Source organism: Mytilus trossulus, chromosome 9 (assembly GCF_036588685.1).
Source record: "Mytilus trossulus isolate FHL-02 chromosome 9, PNRI_Mtr1.1.1.hap1, whole genome shotgun sequence".
NCBI lineage: Eukaryota > Metazoa > Mollusca > Bivalvia > Mytilida > Mytilidae > Mytilus > Mytilus trossulus.
Genome location: NC_086381.1, coordinates 46,421,027 through 46,447,757, shown reverse-complemented (window position 1 = coordinate 46,447,757; position 26,731 = coordinate 46,421,027). Strand labels below are relative to the sequence as shown.

The following is a 26,731-nucleotide window of genomic DNA, read 5'->3' as shown; positions in this document are numbered from 1 at the left end:
CAGAATGAATGTATTCTAATGAACTTAAAATTTTTGTTTTCTCTTAGAGCAATTCACTATGCTGTTGAATATTAATCCTCTCAAAAAAATGTTTGAAGAAATTTTCTTTTTATTTATGAAAATTCAAATGAGAAAAATTGAACCCATTTTTTTAATCACATCCCCCTTTCCCTTATTCCAAAACTAATTTCAATTAAAATATTCTAATGGAGTTTGCAACAATTACTACTCATTTAAATACATCATAAAATATTAAGATGTAAAAAAAACTGCTTGTTATCACTGAATGGTAAAGATTATTTAAATTTATCAGTTGGTAGTAAAAAGTGAATATACATTGTGTATTGTATATAACAAAGATTTAAGTTGATTCTGGACAAAGAAAGATAATCCAATTAAAAAAAATTCTTGCAGATATTTCTTGCTTACTATACTGGACAAAGAAAGATAACTCTTAATTAAAAAAAAAATTGCTATTTCACAATATTGTGAAATTAGATATTTCTTGCCATTGCACAATACTGTGCAATTGAAAAGACTTGCTATTGCACAATACTTAATATAATAATTTTAGATCCTGATTTGGACCAACTTGAAAACTGGGCCCATAATCAAAAATCTAAGTACATGTTTAGATTCAGCATATCAAAGAGACCCAAGAATTTAATTTTTTTTTAAATCAAACTTAGTTTAATTTTGGACCCTTTGCACTTTAATTTAGACCAATTTTAAAACTGGACCAAAAATGAAGAATCTACATACACAGTAAGATTTGGCATATCAAAGAACCCCAATTATTCAATTTTTGATGAAATCAAACAATGTTTAATTTTGGACCCCGATTTGGGCCAACTTGAAAACTGGGCCAATAATCAAAAATCTAAGTACATTTTTAGATTCAGCATATCAAAGAACCCCAAGATTTCAATTTTTGTTAAAATCAAACTAAGTTTAATTTTGGACCCTTTGGACTTTAATGTAGACCAATTTAAAAACGGGACCAAAAATTAAGAATCTACATACACAGTTAGATTCGGCATATTAAAGAACCCCAATTATTCAATTTTGATGAAATCAAACAAAGTTTAATTTTGGACCCTTTGGGCCCCTTTTTCCTTAACTGTTGGGACCAAAACTCCCAAAATCAATACCAACCTTCCTTTTATAGTCATAAACCTTGTGTTTAAATTTCATAGATTTCTATTTACTTATACTAACGCTATGGTGCGAAAACCAAGAAAAATGCTTATTTGGGTCCCTTTTTGGCCCCTAATTCCTAAACTGTTGGGACCGAAACTCTTAAAATCAATACCAACCTTCCTTTTGTGGTCATAAACATTGTGTTTAAATTTCATTGATTTCTATTTACTTTAACTAAAGTTATTGTGCGAAAAACCAAGAATAATGCTTATTTGGGCCCTTTTTTGGCCCCTAATTCCTAAACTGTTGAAACCAAAACTCCCAAAATCAATCCCAACCTTTCTTTTGTGGTCATAAACCTTGTGTCAAAATTTCATAGATTTCTATTTACTTAAACTAAAGTTATAGTGCGAAAACCAAGAATAATGCTTATTTGGGCCCTTTTTTGGCCCCTAATTCCTAAACTGTTGAAACCAAAACTCCCAAAATCAATCCCAACCTTTCTTTTGTGGTCATAAACCTTGTGTCAAAATTTCATAGATTTCTATTTACTTAAACTAAAGTTATAGTGCGAAAACCAAGAAAATGCTTATTTGGGCCCTTTTTGGCCCCTAATTCCTAAAATGTTGGGACCAAAACTCCCAAAATCAATACCAGCCTTCCTTTTATGGTCATAAACCTTGTGTTTAAATTTCATAGATTTCTATTCACTTTTACTAAAGTTAGAGTGCGAAAACTAAAAGTATTCGGACGACGACGACGACGACGACGACGACGACGACGACGACGACGCCAACGTGATAGCAATATACGACGAAAATTTTTTCAAAATTTGCGGTCGTATAAAAACTATATAAGATATCTTATTAACTATATAAGATATCTTATAAAGTTTATGACGATATCTTGAAGTGAGAATAAATAGCAAAACGGCTTGCCATACGAGTGACTTGTCTCAGATCCCCCGTTTATACCTTGTAAAAGTTATATTCCGGTTTATATATATATATATATATATAGGAAAACAAATTTCTGAGACAAGTGCCTGTATTTCAAAATCTGGTTTAAATGATCTTATGTGGTCATGTTTGATTATAAAGCTAAACATATACTAGTAGTTGTCCTGCAAATCGTTTTGCTTTGACTCAACAGAAGGCCAGTCTAATAAAGTAAAGGTTGTTGTTGAACTATTGCTGCTATCTCATTGCTTTAAGTATTTGTTGGACAGACACAAATTACAGCCTAATTCTTTATACCTTTGCAAAGTCACTACAAAACAAGTTTTCAGTCATGTAGACGTAATTGAAACGTTTGTTTGACGGTATCAAACACTAGGTATATATAGAGAATAATACATGGCAAAATCCGTATCATCCCGAGACATCAATATCAGCCCAAGGGCCTTTAGGCCCGAGGGATGATATTGGTCGAGGGTGATACGGCATGTGATACGGATTTTGCCATGTATTATACGCTTTATCATATGTTTCAACAGAAGACTATTATATGAACTGTACACTGGGTTACCTTCAGATCTACTTTTGTCTTGTTTCAATGGCCTTAAAATAGAACTGCTCAATTACTAATCCGAAGCACCTTGGTTACCTTACAATTTACGTGCTGTTGTTTTAAAAATATTTTGTTTATTTTTGTATTTTTTATAGTTGCATTTAGTGTGCCAAAAAAAAATAAAAAAATTGACGTTCTTGACGTCACATACAATATGAAAACGACGTTCGTGACGTCACATACCAAACAATGACGTCATAAAAAAAAATTGAGGAAAATTTTTCATAAGCAAAAAAAAACCAAAACTGACTTTATGTAAAAAAAAAACAAAAAAGTAGGGGTGTGATAAAGGTTAGGGGTGCGATAAAGGGTATGCGATAAAGGGTAGGGGTGTGATAAAGGGTATGCTATAAAGGGTGCGCATCAAAGTTGCGCGATATGGATTAAACAGCAGGCTATTTATCACATATGCACAACTACTGTATTTACTACTAAACATATGATAAAAAGAAATATTGTTTTAACCCGAGACATTATATATCTAATATATTGACAAATATACTTTCCCAGCGTTGTATGTTTTCATGGAAAGAAATGAGTTTCACAATATTTTTTTTTATTGCTATTTAGCTTGTTTAAAGGGAGTATACTAGTAGTCTTTCAAATTCATGAGAAAAGACGCTAGGGTTTTATGTCATTTCATTTAGGGACATGGAGAGATTTTATATTAGTTTGTAGTCCAATTTTATCTTATTTATGTTTATCAGATGCAGAATAGAATTCAACACGGTCATGGAATGAAGCCACCACCTTCCACACTGGAGCTGAATGGGGAAATGCTTGTACTAGACTGACAGAGTGATTTGTTTATTTACTTTGCTAGGCTCGATGGTTACTACACTCAGCAGGAAGAATTGTTCCACATTATTCTCACTCTTTGTGCATACTCCTGTTGCTTAGTGTAGAAGTAGCAAATTCCTATTTCCAAGAATTATTTTTGTTGATTTATCCTGAACTCTCTATTACCACCTAAACAATCAGACCGACGAAGCTGCTTATGGTATCTTTTTACTACCAACAATTTCATACACCAAATATAGTTTACCTTTTGCTAAAAATGTATGAGAAACAGACCAAACTACTAAACTTTTGAAGGGTTTAGTGAACCACCATGAACAAAAGTGGAAAAGAGGCTGTGAAGAGCCTGAAACGCACATCATTGAAAATATATAATTTTTATATTAATGATAAATTTAACTTTCATTGTAATCAGCTATTTGCTTATTTGTAAATGTATTGGTGTTCAGTTTATACCAATATATTGAAGCTGTCGAAATACTATTACGCAACAATGTATATAATACAATTAATTGGGGAAATTGTTGAGCCCAGTCAGAATTGTCATTATAGGACAATAAATCATACTAGTCGATTTTGACATGTTGACCTTTTCCGGTTCTTCATACTACTGTACAAGTCACATCTCAAAGGTAATAACTCCTTTGAAGGGTCAATTGACGATTCCAACAATGTTTACTTATTTTGATAACCCCTTTAGCTCTTGATTGCTGCTTTCTATCAATCAGTGTCTGTAAAATCTTGCAAGTGTTAAAAAAAATACTGTTAAAGGGCAATAACTTCTTGCACAAACCTGCTGACACTTTCAACCGTGTTGACAAAGTAATAATTATGCATATAATATTTTTGTTCTTTGAAATTTTTTGCTAAATGATGGTTTCTGCAAAAGATGCAAAATTAAGTCAAAGCCATCTTTCAAGGACAATGACTCCTATAGAGGGTCAATATTAAATGTTTTTGGCTGTGAAGACTTATTTTTACATTGTATTTATCCTAAACAATTTTCTTTTAACAGTTTTAGTATACATGGTATACATAGTATATACTTGGTGTCTGAATAAATGTGTTAAATCATCTCAAGGACAATAACTCATGTTAAGTTTCGAGTGAGGATTTCCACCATATGACTTTTCAGAATATCTGCTGAACATTCTATTTATTAAAATTCCAAAGGAGAAAAACTTTTGACCTGTTGATTGTTTTAAATGATGTAAGTTTAACCTCAACATTGAATCGATGTCAGCTTTTGAGCAAAATTGCTAAACCTTTTATAGCTGACTGCAGTTTTAATTGTTGAAGGCCTTACAGTGACCTATTATCACCTATAGTTGCTACTTTCTGTAGAGAAAGTAGCATTTGGTCTTTTGTGGAGTATCGTCACATTGGCAATCTTATCACATCTTCTCATTTTTAAAAATCATTCCATACACCAATTAGTTTATTAATCAATTGTTCTTCATACTGTCTGAGTAACACAACAAACCTAAAAAATCTTTACATTGACCTATAAACCATGAAATTAATGGCAAGGTCAGAGGAAACATGCCAGTCGACAGACAAGTAAACCTTACAAAAATTTCACAATTCAAAACAAGTTGTCATATCCACTATATGGAGTTTACCACAAAAACTCTACTTTGATCACTGATCTATGACATTCTGCTACACATAAAGCCAAGATGAAAGTTTTTTTAAGCATTCACCAAACCATGAAAATGAAGTCAAGAAAAATGGATGTACACAGCTCAAATTTAAGCTGTTAGTCTTGTTTAATTGTTTTACATCATTCATTTCAGGGACTTTTACAGCTGACTATATGGTAAGGGCAGTACAGTGACCTATTGTTATTTTTTGTATAATTTTGTCTAATTGGCAATCATACATGTACATTTGAACCACATATTTTTTTAATTGAAAATGTTGTAAAATTATTAATATGCTTGTCAAACTATTGAAAAGACAACAAAAAAAAGATTCATTAAAACAACTGAATAAATTAATATTTAATTTCACAATACATTTATTTATCCCCCCTGCTAATTTACATTTCTTGACCAAGATGGCCTAGCTGTTCTAAAAATCTTGCTGCATTAACAAGCTGACTACACCCATAAACAATTTTCTTTTGTCCAGCACTTGATGATGATTTTGATTTGGCATAGTCAATTAAATTTTGGTATTCAATGTAATTCCCCCCTCCAATCATAAACACATAGGCTTCTTGGAATGGAGATTTGTTTCTAGGAACTGATGATGAATCTGAACGTAAAAGTTTAGGGTCAAAATAACGATAGTCTTCAATTTCTTGCAATGTCTTAGACTCCATGAGTCCATCAACAATTCTGGTCGCTGGCAAATTGTGCCTTTTAATAACCAAGTTTTTAACTCCTTCCATAAGGAACTGAGAACTTTTATTCATTAATTTGTTAAACATTCCTACGGTTGTTGTACCTCCTCCTCCATATTGACTTGGCGCTGCATTCATTTTATTATAAGCTCTCCACCTACGAATGAACGTGATTGGTGCTACCTCACAGTTAGCACCTGTCAAGGCTACGCAATATTGATCAATTTCAGCATCACTCATAGGTGGACCACATATCAATGCAATTATAAAAATTCTGACTTTGTCTTCGGGTGTTCCTAAATCAGGGTCTGATATGATATCCATCAGCGATTTGTCTAAAAGTGCCTTGCTCATCATTTTTTCTTCCATTTCAAAATAGACATCTAGTTTACGGTGCTTTATGTGTTCCAACATGGCAGTAGCGATGTTAGTGTGCATGTCAATCAAACGCTTCATCTCTAGTAACTCTGGCAATGAGCTAACAGTTGAAGTAAGCTTGGCAGTTGTATCATTCATCATACTGAATGCTACTTCATCATCACCCTCAAGACCCATAGCAGATTTCATTTTCTTTATTTCATCCTCATGTGTTTTGTAGGTTTCTAACTGTTCTTGGACAGCCTCTGCAACTTGTGGAAATGGACTACCCTTTTCTTTTTCCCAAAATCTATCAGAGGGATTTAGATCATAACTTTTCTTTTTCTTTTTTGTCATCATATTCCCAGCTGGACCTTTAACTTCTATAGATTCTTCTATTTCTACTCGGTTTAGGAGAAGGTTGAATACATCATGTGCTAATGCTTGATATGTCCATGTATGATGAAGCATAGTGGCTAAATCTAGATTTCGATCCAGCAAAACTAATAACGGCCTTTGAAAACTAAACTGTCCCGCCTGTATATTGTCAGTAGTGAAAAAGCTGTTCCTTGCATCTCTTAAATTCTCTCTTAACTTTTTGTCCAATTTCTCTGCAACCATTTCTGCTGCATTACCTCTTGGGCATCGAATGATGGGCACGGTACCCAGTGTCACAAATACAGAGAACAAACTGTCAACAATAGTATCCATGATCAGCTCCATTTCAGTGTCTTTGACGTCACCTTTGTTTATTTCATAATATGATAGTTCTTTGTCAAGATTTCTTAGGGTAAACATGTCTTCTTCTAATGAAATGAAGTTCAAATATTGATCAAAAACTTTGGAAACCTGTTGTACACAATTGCTTTGAATAGCTGTTTGGGCAATGTCTTCAAGTTTCTGCCTTGAAATAGCAGATATGAAATTCATGTAATACGAGTCATAGAGTTGGTTCTGTATGTCTTGACAAATTCTTCTGATGTTGTCATCAGTTGGTAATACAAAATAAATAGCCGGAACATCTGGAATAGAATCCCGGTCTGAATGAAGATTCAAGTGAAGAGTTACTCCCAACTCACGGAGCTCTTTTACGGTCAATAATGGCGAAATTATGTCTTGACCAAACCTATCATAGACGAGTACTTTCCATTGTGGTTCTGCTGAGCTTGATTTTGTTGGAGGGGTGTTAAAATTAAGCATTCGTTTCAGAGCAAGAACTTGTTTCTCCCTAATGGAAGCCATGTTTGTTGTTACTGCCACCTGGAGGTTGACGTGGCATTTATGACATTGAACAAAGAAGAACAACTCTACTTTCACTTTCGCTTTGACTAAATCACAACATTTTTGACACAATAGTCATTAAATTGTTTTCCAGAACCCTTGAATTAAAACTATACATAATTTAGATTAAATTTTATACCAAATGATTCAGTATTTGCAAATGATGAAATACTTTATTGCAGAAAGTAAATCCCTGATGAGCAAGAAAAGATAGAAATTATGCACATAAACTTTGTCAGATTTTTTTTACCTAAAGACAGACTTTAATTTATACAAAAATTTGGTTAATTAGGACATCCAAAAATACTATATTTTTTTAACCTGAATAACATAGTCCCTTCCTGTGATTAACTCTTTAAAATCCCCCACAAACGTAGACAATGTAGGGCGACCGAATATACGGTAGATACCATTGGATTTTTATGGGGGGATGCCTTTTTTTTGGCCTTTTATAGAAATATTTGAAGAAGTGTTCAATGAAGTAACACTGTTACACCAGGAAAAGAGATAAAAGTTCCATCAATGAACTAGTCATTCACATGATTTTTGACTATGCGGTATGGGTTTTGCTCATTGTTGAAGGCTGTACAGTGACCTATAGTTGTTAATGTTTGTGGAATTTTGGTCTTTTGTGGATAGTTGTCTCATTGGCAATCATACCACATCTTTTTTTATATTTCACATAAAAGTTTTAATACAATTATCAAATGTGAAATGAACTATAAATATTATAAATAAATTGATGATCCATATAAATATGTACAAGGTCAAATTAAACCTGTCATACTGGCATGTAGTTTTTTAGTACAACCATTCCAAAATAAATAAAGTGCCTTTTGCTTATAAAACACTTATCATGAACTCTAACATGCCTTTTGCTTATAAAACACTTATCATGAACTCTAACACTTACAACAAAATAAATGAACAATTAAAATGAAGAGGGGCAGATAAACCCTGTGAGACAGACAGGTTGCAATCGTCATATCTTTAAATTTAAGTTTGTTGATTCAGATTTATCGTTAATCAGGCATGAGTCATGTCTGTGTCTTTTAAAGCTTTCTATACCATATGTGTTTTGTTCATTGTTGATTGTCCTGTTGTGACCTATAGTCATCCAGGTATGTTGTTTTGCCTCTAGTGGTTAGTTGCAACAATCATACCACCTCTCCTTTTTGTTGATCCTTTGACTTTAGTTGAAAAAGCAAGACATAGCGATCCTTCATTCCGTCTTCGGCGAAGTCCACAAATATTCACTTGTGTTTAAAGTTTTCAAAATTTTGATAACTTTCATAATTTATCCTGGATTTCGACCAAACTTAAACAGAAGCTTGTTTATGATCAATAGGTAGTATCCAGAAGTAAATTTTGTAAAAATAAAATTCCATTTTTTCCATATTTTACTAATGGACTTAGTTTTTCTGCTGAGAAACATTACATTCACTCTGAGGTAAAAGTTTTTTTTAATTTTAATAACTTTCTTATAATATCCTGGATTTGTACCAAACTTGGACAGAAGCTTGTTTATGATCAAAAGCTAGTATCAAGAAGGAAATTTTGTATAAATTTGTACCTGTTTATCCTTATTTTACTTATAAATGGTCTTAATTTTCCTTCCAGTTAACATTACATACAGTCTGCAGTTAATGTTTTTAAAACATTAATTAGATTCATAAATTATCATGGATTTTTACCAAACTTGGACAGAAGCTTCTTAAAATCAAAAGATAGTATCAAGAGGAATATTTCTATTTTTCCTCATTTTTGTTGAGCCTACGATACGATTAACAGCAAAAGAAGGCAAGACACTGTGCTCCAGGGAACCCTTACATTTTTTTCTAAATAAGTACACCTTGCAATCATTCCATACACCAAATAGAACACGGCAAGACATATAATGATTGTATGCAGCAACATAAGTTATAGTTAAATAGGCATGCAATCTTAACATTAAAATTATGTGCAGGATAAGGAATATATCCCACCAGACAGACATGTTCACCTTGCAATCATACCATACAATAAATATATTGCTTGAGAAGTAGACTTATAACAACTTACATTAATTCTATACACCAAATATAGACTGATTAATTTCCTTAAAGTATGTGATACACACCAAACAGCAGAAACTTAACATTGACCAATGAACCATGAACAAACATCCATATACACTGCTGATAAAGATGTACTTATAAAATATGGCCGACCTTACAAGGGCTGTATAGCCAGTCAAGGTCGTTAAAAACTTCTATTTGTTGTCTAATAAAATAAGATACTAAAATTTGGCAAGATGTTTTTATTTGATTCTGTTAGTTACTCTGATGGTTTTGTATTATGCCATGATATAAACTAAATATATATGTGTATATATAAACATCAAAAGAAACAAGTTACATAATAAAAAAAAAAACAGTAAAAAAACAACAGAAGTGTCTTACAACCTGACTACTGTTATATATTTAGAATTACTGTAAGAAAGGTCAATTCTTGTTACTGTTGGTCTTGAATAACCTACTGGTCATACTAAGTATGACTGCTATTTGTGTAGTACCTTTAGATTTAGATAAGTCATGAAATAGAGGCGATTATCTCCCTTACCACAATAAAGTTTTGTAAAGACTAATACTTTGACATTCTACATGGATTAAGTCAGGAAATTTGCAGAACTAATTTTCTAATGAAATCTTACTCATATGCAGATACAGGGAAAGGAAAAATATTTGTTCACGCTTTTTTAGAAAACAAATTATTATATAACAGAAATGTCTTTTTTTTGTTGTACAACTTTTTTCAAATTAGATTTCTCTTTCTCAGTTTAAATCTGAAAATTACTAAACAACAATAAAGATAGTGAAAATTGTATTGATTTTCCTTTCATGGAAACAGTTTTTATACATATGAAGAAGAAAGTTATCTTGCTTCTAGGTTTTTCCCAATTCTTGTTTATACTATAATTAAGTTCTGTATTTAAACAAATTATTTTCTAATATCACTTAAATATTTGTTTATAAAACTGATATAGCATGTAAAAGACTTTATATTCACTCTGGATTTTTAAACTGATACAGTATGTTTTATAGCTACAAAGGCTGAATGAAAGACTATAAAACAACCCTAGCTAAGAGACACAAATTTGATCCACATATCTACACAACAAATATTTTAATATTGCACTAAGTATGAAGTTAAAGAGCATGAAAATGTAGTACAAAGTTATTGATATATACATACTATAAAAAATATACAATAAATAGCAACATCAATATAAAAATAAAGGATTCCAAATAAACTGAAAATGAGACAAAGAAAGGATAATTTTTGTATTGGATAAAATTCCATCATTAAATAATATACATTTAACATATGTTTTCTTGAAATTATTACCGCACACTGGTCATGTAAAATGTTGTTCGTTTGACTCCAATAAAGTGTCCAAATCTTTTGATCAAGCTGTTTTATATACAAAAACATATGAGGTTCAAATGAGATTCCCAGATTAAAGAGCATCAAATAATGATTACATTTGATAACCAAAATAAGTAATAAATACCTCAGACAAAAAAATTATATTGTATATCAAGGAATTGTTGTGCAATGTTATGTTCTCTATCAAGACTTTTTGTTTAAGATGTTTTGTATTTTTTTTTATATATTTTAAATAGTGTGTCTTTTTTGATATGTGCACAGTGTTGCTATAAAAATATCCAAGATAAAATGTTTAGACAATATTTAACTTGTTAAAATACAATGTAAAGCATGAATCAACATATATTTCAATTCTTAAGAATAAAAAAGTATGATGAATATAATATTAGAAGCACTATACTTGATACTCAAATTTGACTTTTCAAACATCTTTTTATGAGTTCTTAATTCTAATGAAGTATATTATAGAAAAATTTGTGAATATTTTACCAGTTTTCTGAATAACAGACATGGCTAATTTTACCAAAAAGCAAATGCTAAAATGATGACAGAACAATTTACCCTTTATTTACCCCAAAATGACTGTCATTGAGCCAACAATTAAATGACACAAAAAATACATGGTCAACATTAGCTTGGATTACCAAAAAGTTTAAAATACAGCTTGCTTCTTCACCATTTTTCCTAAAGATTACTATTGAATTAATCGGTTAGGTTTTTTAAAACTTTTGCTCATGAAAAGCAGCAAAAACAGTATATTTCATGTTTAATAATAAGCAATATAAAATAACAAAATGGCAAACATCATGTTTGTTTATATATGGCTGATTTATATTGTAAAAAATAAGCAAATACTGTTATATAAAAGCAGATCTTTATCTATGTTAGAGCATTGTATCCTGATATGCATTAAAACTGTACATGAGTGGTTATTGCATAGAAAATATGAATAATGCTCATTCTATATACAAATGAGGTATGTATTGTAAGTATGTTGACAGTTTTTGCAAAAACTGGCCCTTCATAAATCTAAATTTATATCAACCATGTTTTCTCACTACTATTCATGATTATCTCACAGTTTATTAAATATAACAATCATAGCTTTTAACTGTATACAATCTCTCAAAGCAGGAGAAGAATTAGTACATGTACATAAAATGGAGAATGGAAACCGTGAACATCTATGTATTTATACAGAAATTTCTTTTCAATAAAGATATTTAAGTACCACAAAGACTAGAAATGGTATTTTACAAAACTACTACTAAGTACAAATAGACAAAATAAATGCATTGCTACTAGATATTTTCCATAATATGCCAGCATAATAATGCCGCTTTATCATACGAAATAATCAAACATTGATATTCCTTTTAAAGTACCATAATGAAACTAAGGATTTTATATTCTACAAATAATAGCCTTAAACAAGTGTTTTAATTCATATTTCTGTGTAAGTTTACGGGATTCCATCATTTACATATTTACAATAGGTCTTATTATTGTCCTCATACTACTAATGCCAGTATACAACTTCAATCAGTATTGAAGGGGCTTAAAAATGGGCTTTAAAACTGTGGAAAGAGACCAGCTGTTTTAATTGCAATTCCTTCTGCATTATTTGATATGAAATAAATAATTTTGTTGGTTACAGTACTGATTTTTGAATAACAATTTATAATTTGACAAGCTATCAACTATTTTGATTTTCCCCAGTCTAAGAAAATTCTGAATGATCAATTTACATTTTATTGAATTTTCGTATTAAAGCTCAAGTTTTTGCATGACTAAATAGGCAAAATATAAAGAAAATATTAAAATTTTAAAACTGCAATGAAGTGGTTATGATAGCATGGTATTGTTACTTTTGTACAAATGTTGTTTAATATTAAAGCAGGCATATTGTTGCATCCATTATAAATTATTATACAACTGATTCCTAAGAGTTTTATAGTACACATATAGTTATAATATCTTGGAACAAGTGTTAATGAGGTAATGATTTGCAGGTTAACAGATCTATATGAAGTTTGCAATCGTATCTTTAATCTTATTTTTTTACAATGAAATCATACAATTGACACCTGTTTTCATTTCTATTGAATCTTGATTTCAAGCATGAAAACTGGTACCTCCCGAAAAAGAAAAGTCTAGACAGAGTATCACTACATGCCGTCCTAATAAACAGGTAAAGAGAAATAACAATATTATGCAATGCTTTCAGCTGGACCAATCTGACTTAAAGCCAGCACCAAAATGTCTCGCTTTTCTTTATAAAATCTCAATTCTCGTCCAGCTAATCTAGCAAGTTCTAGTTCTCTTTCTGCGATCTGTAGTTCTTGTTTAATAATATTTGGCTTTTCCTGTTCTCTGGCAATCCAGTCCAGGGCCATCTGAGAACGCATATCATCGTCCAGTGCACGATTTGAGTAATGTGCCAATACTTCTTGTCGTGAACAGTTTCTTTCACGCATTGCTTTCAGACTTCCATTCCAATGTAGTAACTGAAACACAGTCATGAGTTCTTGAAATTCTAACATTGTACGGCCTCTATTTGATTCCAACATGAATTTAAATGCTCCTATACCAGTGGCAGGATTGTTCTCTTCACTTGAATTACCCTATAAAAAAAGACAGGCAATATATATGAAATGTTAATTTGTAATAAAAGAAGTGCAGAATATGTGAGTTAAAATGATGAATAAATCCTGATTACAAGTCATTCACAAATTTGAGAAGACCTCTTCTTGTAAGCCATGTAAGTAAAGCAAGAAAATGTTCACAAATCTTGGATTGTTTAACTGTAGATTTATGATGATTTCTTTTTTCATGTTCCAACATAATGAGGTTCAAACAATCATGCATTAAAATATATAACCTAACTTTAAAGATACCATTTTCAAATTGCCTAATTATAAATAAATAATAATAAAATACTAAGGTTTCAACTCTTTCTGTCAAAGTTGATCATAGATGTATTTTGCTTATTTCCTAATGTCTTTTTTCGCCAATTTAGATAATTTAGCTCCTTGATGGTTTCAGTTTTTATACATCCTGGGCTTTCAAACATTCAGCTTTGAGTATTTGTGATGACATAAAAATCCAGCAAAGTGCTTTGAATGCATGAAAGGAGTAGGTCCCGGTAAGACCCCTTACTGGCCCCAAAATATAGCAGTTTTACAAACAGTAAACTTTAAGTTATTTATTGGACAGTAGAATGCTTCTGATACATAAATATGGGCTGTTTTGGACAATACAATGCACATATATCGGGTACTAGCACCATTAAGTCATGCTAAATCTCTGAAATCCTCACAATTCTAGCATTTTAGTTAAATTTTAGACGGTTTCCGTGTAAAACGAAAGTGGCTGCATTCGTGTTCATCCTTTATATTAAAATGTAAGTTGTATTTGATGATAGTACATAATATATATAAAGGTTGAGGATGAACACGGATGCGGCCACTTTCATTTTTGACAAAAACCATCTGAAAAGTCACAATTTCCGGCATATTTTGTTGATTTTTCATATTTGAGCTTGAATCGGATCGTTTTTAATGACAAAATCAGTTAAAATCTTTAACATAAACAAATAGAATCAAATAAAATAGACACTTATTTAAAGTGTTTAAAAAGTGGTCAAAATCTTTCGTCAGATGAACCTGAAATTTGAGGCCAATATCGGTCCTTACCGGACCTACTCCTTTGTTATTTTCTTTTATTTTTTATGATGGTTGGCCTATCTAAAACTGACTAGTAAGCAACCCGCTGACAAGGAAATTTTAACTGCCAACACCAAAGATATTTTATAATGATAAATGTGAACCCTTTATTGACTAGAGCATGAAGAGTGCTGAACAAATATTTTCAAAATCCAAACTGAAACAAATACAGTGGTGAAATATCAAAACTCTAAGGAAATGATTCATTATAAAATACATTGAAACCAGTTGTTTCTTCCTTATGTTGAAGGCTGTTTATAAAATGTGTCTATGCCTTTTCTTTCTCGTTTGAATTATAGAATTACAAGACCAATAAAGAAGTGACTCATTTACTGGGTCAAACACTACCATACTAAAGTTTGATACTCTATTTTTCTGAACATTTTTTGGTAATGTGTACAATACAATTTTACAATCCCATACAGCCTTCCTTTGAAAATTTATATAAATCAAACTGTTCACTAAAATTTTACTTTCTGAAAGCATTTTTGTGGAGAGTTGTCTCATTGGCAATCATACCACATTTTCTTTTCATATTAACTTGATCAGGACAACGCGAGATCACTGATGGAAGCTAGTTTTCCTGTTTTCCATTAGTCTTGGTCACATTAAAATAGTATCTTTTGTCAATTATATAAAATTAAGAAGAATGTCTCTTAAAAAAACAAATGCCCCCACGCAAGCCTATTTTTAAAACAAAAATGATCCCGACAAACCTGGCGGAGAGCTCAGAATGAAAAATAAATAGTAGAATGAATTAATTAAAAATGGTTTAAAAAACAAAGAATAGAAATAAAGACCTGCCTCAAAACTAGACCGTCATGAATGTATACCTTAAATGCAGAACCAGCATCTCTGAGTGATCGGTCAACAAAATCATCTGTAATCTTCCTTGATGGATGCTCGTTGAAGACTGAGTTCATTAATGCTATCTTAGCAGCACTTCTCCTGGCCTCTGCCTTTGTTGGACAATGCTATATAAGATAAATATAACAACTGTTTTCAAAAATACATCCACATTATGTCAATCTAAAATATTTGGATGGTATTAAACTCAGGTATATCATGTTTAAGAAGACCTTAATTTATCCTGTAAAATAAGTGTTTGACTAATTCTCACTTTAAAAATAAATTAATTAATCAAATTTATTCAAAATATCTCTGAATACTGAATACATAAAATTTTCTATAGATAGATATTGGTGTAACAATATAGTTTTTAGTGCTGAGGCAGCATTTAGGCAAATATCAATCAATCACACACTATAAATTAATTATTAATCATTATTTAGAGAATCTTAATAAATCATTCTAAGAATTTTAAGCACTTTGATAAGGTTCTCAGTCATTAATTAGTCTCTTTTATTTTTTCTTGTCTATTTGACTGAAGAACAGATTCTATGAAATTGGTCTCTTTAAGTTTTCACAAGTCTTTTGCCTTGTTTTGCTTTTGCACAACCAGCTTGGGTAATGGAAACAGTTCAATACTGTCAAACTGGTTTGATTCCACCAGTATACATTTGTTTATCCACCTTTCCTTATTGTATGGCAGGAATAGTAGTCTGGTGATTTTCTGTGTCTTTATGTCTTAACTTTGCAATGAAGAAATACCTCAGCTTCCAACTTGTATGCAACCCTTTACACTGATGAATAGTAACTGTGTAATATTTATTTAATGTTAAATTTAAATTAGCCTTCCATTTTCTATTAAAATAATTCATGTTTGAACACACTACATTGTACAATGAAACTGGACATTTTACAGAATGCATCAGACAATATAATATCGCCTATAGCTACCACTCAACATAGCTCGTATGGTTATCAAATATGATGACACTGGTACTTTATGAATTAAGGCACCAACTAAATGTATACCTGGAAACTACCAAAGCAGCTACCCCCAGGTAAAGTTACAAAGCACACATATGGTGGTGAGGACGAAGGTTGAGATTCATATACAACTAAAGCTCCATTCTTCAAATCGGCTCCTCTGTCTTGTTTCATCTGCCAGAACTCTTGTAAGGCTTCAACTACATTAACTGAAAAATATAGATTAAATTTCATATAGAGAATTTATCAATAATAGTTTAAAGGTAGGTCTGTCAAAAAATGAAAACAACAGGTTACAAATTGCATGCATCCAAAATGCTTGTTTTCTGGATTTATCTTCATCAAGAACACTCAGAGTGGAATATTTGAAGTCAAGGATGTACAAATGTATTTGGACTAAAAACGTTGCAGAACTATAATCCAAAAAGAATCATTTTCACCTTCATCAAAGTGCACCATATCAAAATAATATCATGCCTATGGGTGATGATCATGATGGTGATTATTATTCAGTGGCAAAAATTAATTGCATATTCAGGACCAGGGCAGGTTTATGCATAGGTATATGAACCCTTCTTTCAACTAGACCTCTGCAATTAAACTTTCATGTCTGAGGGTTTTAAAAAGAGCACTCCATGTCTAGAACACCAAGGTAGTCGCCCCTAAATAAGTCTATCATTGGCCGTTCCGGGGGTTGGAACCCCCCCTTTTTTTTGGTCGATCAATGCATTTGAATGGGGTATATAGTTGGAACCCCCCCCCGCCCCAACCCCTTTGTCCTGGGTTGGGAACCCCCTTTTAAAATGGCTGGATCTGCCCCTGTCTATAAACATGATAAAAAAGCTTTGCAATATCAATGCATTTTAACAGATGTTTTTCTTCTACAATAAGATATTTTTATTAGTCATTATGTTTCTAGTTTGGCTATAGAGCTTGTGTTTTTTATCAAGGACATTGTTATACACTTGAATTTCATATTTAATAAGGAAAAGTCACACATTTCACTCTTAATGAAGTATTAAATCACATCTAAACTGTGTAAATGTTTACCTTTTAAACCTGTTAAAATTTGTTTAGATATATAAGATCCATATTGTAATGGTTTTGATTTAGAAGAATTCATCCTGAATTTTGTGAAAGCATCTAAACAAAATATAGAACTTCATTTTCCATGATCAAAACAGAAATGATGTAATTTTCTTCATTTTCATTTTGATTTTTTCATGATTTATTGAACACATTGCATGGTAAAAGTTATCTTCATACAAAACACTGTTTACACTCAAGTTAATTTGATTTATAACCAAAAACTATATGGGGACGTTCTTTAAATCAAAATATCGCCTAATATATCAAGGATTAAGTTTTTTATACTGTGAAAGCTGATAAAGGTGTTATTACACAATAAATTATAAGACTTGTGAGAAAAAGTTAACCAAGTATTTAATCACAGTTAATCTATTTCTATTATTGAATTCAACAGTTATTAAATGTACAAATTTTCATTACAATCAAATCAATAATATATATGTATCTACCCCTGGGAAAAAATAAATGTAAGGAATCAATGTACCATGAATATTAATAATAAATATGAATAACTTTTTTACACTTAAATGAGCCTGCATAGTTTATACATGACTATCAATTTGTCATTAAATGCCTTAAGAGACATAATTATATGTCTTCATTCATAAATTTTTGATATGGTCAAAAATTAATGATCTGTGCCCAATAACAAATTTTTCAAACCAGTAATTTTAATAGTTGTGTCTCAAATATTCTTTTTTAGCCTCCATTTGACATATTAAAATCAGAATATTTCTTCGATCAAAAATTTTCTCTTAATTGTACAGGCAATTATATATCTCTTGCATCAGGATCTAGTTTCAAACCAAATGTGTAATTGAATAATTTCCCACCATTAAACTATTTACAATTATAAAATGATTATAATGCAGGCCAATTTTATAACTAAAGATCAAGTGACATTTTTTTTCCATTTGCATGTCTTTGAAGTTAATAATATGTATGTTGTACATCACAATTAAATATTTAAGTATTACAAATACATGTCTGAGGAGAGAAAAAGCTTTCAAGCTCAATTTGATTTTTGTCATGTTTATCATGTACCTGCACATAATTTGAAGGTTTGAGCACATCCAAAGGAAAAAGTGTGGCCCAATAAAATCATTGAAACTTTGTATTACAATAATTGATAGAAATGTTCAAAGTCTTAACAAAAAGCATTTCTGTCTAAACATTATTAAAACACTATGAATTGTGATGTCTGGATTAAGAAATGTTTACTTTCTTTTTTCTGTTCCAAAGTCTCTTAATTTTGTCACAGTTATAAACAGAATGACCTTTTCTTTTTAATATTAAAATTAGGCAAGCACGTATCTTTACCAACAAAAAGTTTCAAATTTTCAAAGTTTCAAATATTGTCCTCAAATCAATATTTCAAGACAACTTGATGAATGCATCACAAGACATTACCATGATTTGGGTTTCAATTTAGTGTGAGGAGATAAAGATTCTGGTGATTTTTCTGGCTCCAACTTTTTTGGACCCAGATCAGCACCTGAGACAAGTTAATTTGTTTCTTTGATTGTATTCACAAAGTCAGATTGTTGTCTCTTTGACACATTCCCCATTTCCATTCTCTATTTTATCAATCAGTCATTTCAAAAAGCAAGGTAATTAGAAATGATTGTTAGCTATATAGACACTATGCATGGTAATATTGCTCAGTGTATTATAGAATTAACATTTAGGTAAGTTTTATAGAAAAGAAGCAAATGCATCCATCTAACATGATCTGCTCTGCTTGCAATTCTTTTTTTCCATCATGTTTATTTATAACGAAGTAAATATTGGAAAAAAACTTTAGCTCATATACTCAACAGTTCATTTTATAACCAACAGAGAGGAGAGTTGCCTCATTGGCACTCATACCACATCTTCTCAAATCTATGTGCATTCTTTACCAGGTTTGTTCATGATGATTGGATCCCAAAGAACTCAAAACTTTAAACTAAAACAGGATTAATGGACTGACAAACAGACAAAATGAGGGACTGACACATAGACAAACATGCATGATGCCCATCAAAGTAGGGCATAAAAAACTAATGAACAATAAAAACCATTTTGTCTGTTTGTCTGTCACACTTCTCTTACTCAATCTAGTTCTCATACATAAGCGGCTCACAGCTATTTGCTTATAATTTAATTTTGGATGTAACACTTCTTCTGATTGGCTGACATTATTTTGTTATCAGCCCATAGACACAAGTTAGTCATGTGACTGTGACATCATCAACAGATTTTCATGATTTTCTACAGTTTAAAATGGAATTTTGAATTAAATTATAAAAAATGACTGTAATATTTTTTCTGTCTGTTTGAAATAACATAAAAATGAGGTGCACACTGTCATGACTGTTAAATAACCTGCTAAGCGCGTTTTTCAGTGTGCACCAAGTTTTTTATGTTATTTCTTCATAGACAGAAGAAATATTACAGTCATTCCTTAAATATATTAATTGTTATTTATCAAATATTTTCCTCACAGGCATTTAAAAAAAAAAAGAAACCTATATATAGTATCCTGTTTATTTTGGCTAGTCAAATGGTCAACTAAAACCTTAAAAACTTTTTAATAACATGAAAGAAGACTAAGAATGTTACATTCACTTGATAAAGTACGAAATTATACTCCATTTCAATGTAATACGCTTATCAATTATTTAATAAGTCTTCTACAAATATGCAAATACCATTTATTTCATATGTAAATAGTCTGACTACCCAGTATATTTGAAATGTGAAGTATTTGTAAGAAAATCAATTGAACGTTCACATCCATATTTAAGACCCTCAGTGATATCTACAAGTAACAAAGGTTATGACATAATACTTATGTTAAAACTTACAAGCTGACCAAACTTTTCTTATTATTTTGACCCATACATGTTTAAAGAATTTAAAGGTTTTTATGAAATACAGCAGATTAAATTTTATAGATCTGACATTTTGATATCATTTAAAATTTTTATCAAGTACAATTTGTTATTATAAAGGAAATTATTTTTGAAGTGGAGTAAATAAACTGCATTGTAGGTTTCACAAAAATGACATGAATAAAAATTAAGGGGGGAGGTAATTTTTGTGTTTTACCCACAATGTATATATGTTTAATTCACACCCTTTATGCCTTCTTTAAATCCACCACTGGAGATACAAATGCAAGTATTCCTATACTTTTATAGTCAAAACACAAAACTATGATATTAATAGAAACATGAAATTTGAAATCTGAGTAACTGCAATCATCTTTGCTAGACAGGAATTACTATTCAGGCCCCTCTCCTCAGAGAGAAGGGATCTGGAATGTAGCTCTTGACTTCCGGTATCAAAGTTGATGTGCAGTGTATACTAATAAAGACTTCATGTGTTGATTCTGTTGAATTCATATTTGAAACCATGAGCTGAAAGTGGTGAAAAGCAATGTTTATTTAAAATAAAATCTTCCCTCAATAGATGTCCACTTGATTTTTTTCAAAATTTTCTACAAATTAAACCACACCTTAAAAGGTCTGCCATCAAAACGCAAATTAAAAAAAAAAAAAAATCTATAAAATTTTGAAAGTCAAAACCCTAACATACATTGACATACAATTTGCATTTTTGTCTTTTTTTAATTAATTTGCTTACTTATTATCAAGACAAATTCTTCATAAATTTAAAGGAAAGAACATTGCAGCTAGTCCTAATTACACCTTATCTTAGAATAAAAGTAATAAATTCCTAAGCTTTTTTTTTTAAATTTTAGATATTCTTCACTTTCGCCATCATGACTTTGTGAAAATTTACTTTACAATGAGACTGATTATTGCAAATTAAACTGCATTGCATTCCATAGAAGGTCATCTATTGTCAAAACTATAAACAGGTGAGGGAGTGCATCAATTATGTTATTTATACCTGTGCAAAGTGTGCATACCATATGATCTCCGTGTTCTCACATTTCTACATTGGTATTAATTACATGTAGTCTGTTACTTATGTAATCAATTTCTATTAAATTTTTCCTTTCAGAAATTTTTATGTTGCATGATTACATTCAAATTTTTAAAAGTAAAAATACTGCATTATATATTGAACTTGAAGTGGGGTATCTAATTCAATCATGCCTGTTACAAAAAAAAAATCCTGATGCAAAAAAAAACAAATTTAATTCAGAAATTTAAAGTTTGGCAAAGGTGATCACATGCTTCATCCATCATCGTCAGGAAAGACCTCACTGGGTTTTAAATTGATCGCTCCCCTTCCCTTTCCTCACACTCCCTTTATCAAGCTTACCACAATAGATCCTCTTATATATATATACCGGTATATATATAGGAAGGAATTTTTTATAAAATATCTGTTCGTGTCAAAAAACTATGTGTAGCCAATGTTGGGAAAGTTCATGAATCTTGCATACAGCTGCACCAAGAGTACAAAAGTCAAAAGTGCATGCTATTTTTTTTTCATTTTATATTATAAAAGAACACTAAATAGACATTATTATGTCTCATTGCAATGACACACAAACACCATATCATGCATATCTTTTATAAATACAATTTACATGTGGGCAGATCTATCAGTTTTTAAAAGAGGGGTGTAAAAATGTACATGTATGTCATATTTAAACAAGAATGTGTCCCCAGTACACGGATGCCCCACTTGCACTATCATTTTCTATGTTCAGTGGACCGTGAAATTGGAGTCAGAACTCTAATTTGGTATTAAAATCAGAAAGATCCTTTCAAAAGGAACATGTATACTATGTTTCTGGTGGATTGGACTTCAACTTCATCAAAAACTATCTCGACCAAAAACTTGAATCTGAAGCGGGACAGATGAACAAATGAACGGACAAACGCAGAGCAGAAAACATAATGCCCCTCTACTATCGTAGATGGGGCATAAATAAAAGGGGGAGATGTTACAATCATATGTCAATCTAGCAGTTACTTTCAAGTCCCAAATCTTCCTAAATTCAAATAGACCATTAACAATTCAACAAAAAACACAGCAATTTTGATTGAAATATAATTCCATCCCCCTTTTTATAATCCCTGATTTTTAAATATAATTATGTATGAACTAAAATTTGAAAAATCTTTAAAATTAGACTTTCTTCAAAACAAGAAAGAAGCTTCCTTCCATCAGTTTTACCATCGTCAATGTAATTGAAACCGACAAAATTATGATTTACTAGAATTGTAAATACCATGGTGTGAACAGTTTAATGAACAATGGCATGAAATATTATCTCCCACCCACAACTGTTGCATGTGCTATTTACATTATATAATATGTCACATACTTAATATATTTATTATGATCATAATAATCATCATCATTTTAATCATGATAATCCTCTTACATGTTCGAATTCATTGTCTAGCAAAATATATAATTTTTGAAATTATAATTTATTTATTATCTTCCCCCATTCCCGCATTAATTCTTATACATGTACAACATCTTGCAGGTACAGGTATGTTTTGGAATGTTATCACCTGACAATATACCTGTAAAAGTAATTAGTTTCACCCCATTTATTTCTATCAAATAAAGCAGATACCTTTAAACAGTCCCAGACATCGATGTCAACACTTTACTGTCAAAGTAAATATTATTATGTATTAAACATGTTAAAGGGAGGGAATATATCCAATTGTCTTTTGAATACACAATTGACAAGATATTAAAGTTTTCAAATAAACTTTTATTATGCAACTATTTGTGAAAATTGACAGTAATAATAAAATTAAGGCCATGAAAAAGTTTACCATTATCAGTGATAATTTATAATGAGGTTTACATTCCTTATGTAAATACTAATAATTATACATGTAAATACAACATGTACAATGTAAATGTACATGTATGTCAGCTTAAGTTGAAATCTTAACAAATAATCTTCCAAACATGGAAGTATTTGAAGTTATTTATCATGTTTATGTGTTATCATGGTTAGAAGCAATTCCTTATCATAATAGTTCAATTCTGCAAATTGTTACAAAGTTACTTGTGAGATTGGATACATGTTTTTGACATTGATGATCAATCATTCTGAATTCTATTTACTTCATATTTTCAGCTTCCAAATCCTTATTTTTGACATAAAACTTACAATAAAGCAAAATTCATGATAGTAGTATAGGGGGGACATCTTTGTTTTAGGTTATAAGTAAATCCAAAATAATTATTTGTCACCTTTTTTCTTTACCTCTATATATCATATATTAAAGCTATCATTTCTGTCTATATACATGATATATATAGATACTGATTTAGTAACAAAGATTTCGTATTTGTATTTTTAGTTATCAAGGTTATATGGTGAGAAGAGAGGGAGTAAAATGGAAAATTTAATACTTTTTATCTGATGCAATTACCATGATTATCAATGATCATATAAATGTATCTTTTTCACAGACACCTTGGATCTCTCTACATGTATAGTATTCTATTAATACATACATGTATATTGATAAAACTTGAAAAGATGTCAAAACTAGATTATGTATGTGTAATAACAAGATTATGTATATGTAATTATGATTACCAAACCATAACTTTATAACACATTTAACACCAGATTCTTACTGTTTCACCCTCCAGGAAATTTTTTGCTTGTCAAATTTTATTAATGACTGAAGCTTGAGGCTGTACTTAAAATTTTGAAATACTTTTATCATGTTTTTATACTGATGCTATCTTCACATTATAGTTGCTTTAATTTGCTGATAATGTCTGAAATGCACGAGCAGATTTCTCTTGTTCAATACAAACTGCACTAAAGTATTCACTGTTTTGACAACTGATTAGCTGAATAGGATTCTCCCCTCGGACAGATATGTGGATCCACGATATTCAAAAGGGTACCTTTTGCCTGAAAACTATGCATTGTTTGGAGTGATACATGTGAAGAGTCTTTATAAGGGGTAAAGTTGAGAATGGAAATGGCGAATGTGTCAAAGAGACAACAAATTCTGAACAATGAGCAGATCCATCGCAAGGTCAAAGAGAAAATCAAGCACACAGATGCTGGCTTCAGCTGGCCCCTTAACAACACAGGAACAGGCACGCTTGGCCCTCATCTACAAAAATGTACATCATAATCCATAAAATGATAAGATAATGCCACCTCTGCATATCATCATAATCTACATGTACAAATGTACATTGTTTAAAAATATAACATTATTTCATACAATTCAAAACTTTCCTGGTTTATACCTACATTGTATCTATTATTAAATTATCAACATGACTATCAAAATTAACAATATACAAAATGTAGAGATGTTTTACTTTTTGGGAAACTATGACATTCACATCTTACATGTCTTATGGATATACAAATGTAAGAAGATGTGGTATGAGTGCCAATGAGACAACTTTCCATCTAAGTATGAATTTGTAAAAATAAACCATTATCATGATTATACGTAAAAATATGATCCTCAACACAGAGCCTTGGCTCACACTGACTAAACAGCAAGCTATACAGCTTAAAGGCACCAAAAATGACTAATGTAGAAAAACCAAAGGTCTAGTCCACATGTATATAAAATAACAAGAAACAAGAAACACCACATCAACAAACGACAACCTCTGGACATCAGGTTCCTGAATTAGGACATGTGCAAACAAATGCAGTGGGTTTGAATCTTTTAACATATAATGTATATGTTGGTACAACCTTCACCCTTACCTGAAACAATAGTGTAACTTCACAACATAGAAAGACACACGTGACACTATAAAATATCAATTGAAATATCTAAACTCAATCAGAAGACATATAATTAACACAAACTAGTGAACAGCATAAAAAAACATACACTAAACATTCGAAAAGATTAAATATTATCTATATATATATGACACAATGTACATCAGTGAGTACATGTAAATACAAAGTCAATAAAATAAGGGGCTTATGTTCATCGATAAATGTTTAATGTTTGGAAATATGTATACACTTGTACATTTATAAGTATAAAATTGTAAGGTCTAAACTTAGTGACTTTTGTTGACGTTTGTCACTCCAAGTTTGTATTTTTGGTTTCATCTTTCCTTGAAGGGGGTCTCATTGGGGTGTTCCGATCCCGGATCCCGCTTACTGTTTTGTCAGATTTCCATATCCTGCTTACACTATGTATGTAAGCAGTTCTCATTTTTCTGTCATTTCCCAGGTCCTGTAAGACCTGATTTCCCGTTTTCACGACACAATAATTTGACTTTCACGTTTCACGCTTACGGAAAATTGTCAATCCTGCGTCACGCTTAGACCCCAATGAGACCCACCTTGAAGTTGAATGTGAAAAAAAAAACATTTTACCTATCTCCATACTTAGTAAGGTATGAAGAGAGGTTGAAATTAAATGTGATCTAGTTTAATAAAAATATACCTCTCCCATATCCATGAGAATGTTTGGCGAAACTATTGACAACTGCATCTACTGCTTCCTTTAATACTGTCTTTGCTTTTGCTTCGTTTGGATGATTGTGATGAGCACTCATGCCAGCAATAGCAGCTTCCATGATCTGTGATGGCATTGGTCTGTCTGGGCCTGGGCCACCTTGGCCATGGGCACCTTGCAGGTTTTGTGGGGATCTACTGTTTGGACCTGGCCTTGGTGCTGGTACTGGCTTCCCTCTGGAATATGATGCCATGATTATTTTCTATTTACATGAAGCTTATTTACCAACATTGTGAAGTGTTTGATTTGTCTCAATGGACTGTTGAGGGAAAATATCCAAAATGTCACGTTGAGTCACATAATTTTAGATTTCACAAGTTTCCAATTTTAGAAATAAAACACAGCCACGATGAGTCATTAAATGTTAAAACAGAATAAGAACGATGTAAGTTCGTTGTCAATCTTCTACAGATGTTGCCCTGACTTGATAAATTATCAATGTTTTGATGATAATCCGGAGCTACTGAACACCATGATTGAATTTTATTTTGATGACCTCTGACCTTAATATTAACTGCGGAACTAAAGAATTCCAAACATTTTACATATTTATATTTCTGCCGATAACAAGTATAGACTGACATGAATTGTGAAAAAAAATTCACTGCATTTCATCCCTAGTTTGCCTTTCTGAACAAATTACATTATTTAAACAAATAAAAGAAAAATATTGTAAGGGAGATAACCACAATACGCGC

The 26,731-nt window shown here is 31.2% G+C and overlaps 2 protein-coding genes across 3 annotated transcripts; both read right to left on the bottom strand.

The window, feature by feature from the left end:
- Nucleotides 1-5,495: 5,495 nt before the first annotated feature.
- Nucleotides 5,496-10,017, bottom strand: LOC134684671 (sec1 family domain-containing protein 1-like). Its single transcript, XM_063543975.1, has 2 exons — nucleotides 10,011-10,017; nucleotides 5,496-7,539 (listed from the first exon to the last, which is right to left on the bottom strand). The coding sequence occupies exons 1-2, from the start codon at nucleotides 10,015-10,017 to the stop codon at nucleotides 5,549-5,551; spliced, it is 1,998 nt and encodes a 665-aa protein (XP_063400045.1). The 3' UTR covers nucleotides 5,496-5,548.
- On the bottom strand, nucleotides 9,777-26,561 carry LOC134683012 (LIX1-like protein). 2 transcript variants are annotated; one of them, XM_063542002.1, is made up of 4 exons: nucleotides 25,962-26,561; nucleotides 16,525-16,688; nucleotides 15,480-15,620; nucleotides 9,777-13,545 (listed from the first exon to the last, which is right to left on the bottom strand). In XM_063542002.1, exons 1-4 carry the CDS (start codon nucleotides 26,224-26,226, stop codon nucleotides 13,132-13,134), a joined length of 984 nt encoding a protein of 327 aa, XP_063398072.1. In that variant the 5' UTR covers nucleotides 26,227-26,561; the 3' UTR covers nucleotides 9,777-13,131. The 2 variants fall into 2 exon arrangements, with proteins under 2 accessions (XP_063398072.1, XP_063398073.1); XM_063542003.1 differs by lacking the exon at nucleotides 25,962-26,561 and adding an exon at nucleotides 17,530-17,789.
- Between the last annotated feature and the right edge of the window lie 170 nt (nucleotides 26,562-26,731).

Excerpts from the sequence above, each read along its gene's own strand:
- LOC134683012 (XM_063542002.1), bottom strand. The coding sequence starts at position 26,226 with ATGGCATCATATTCCAGAGGGAAGCCAGTACCAGCACCAAGGCCAGGT. Across the intron at positions 16,689-25,961 it reads TTCTCATGGATATGGGAGAG|TTAATGTAGTTGAAGCCTTA; the intron begins GTATATTTTTAT and ends TATATTTTTCAG. Across the intron at positions 15,621-16,524 it reads GCTGCTTTGGTAGTTTCCAG|CATTGTCCAACAAAGGCAGA; the intron begins GTATACATTTAG and ends TATCTTATATAG.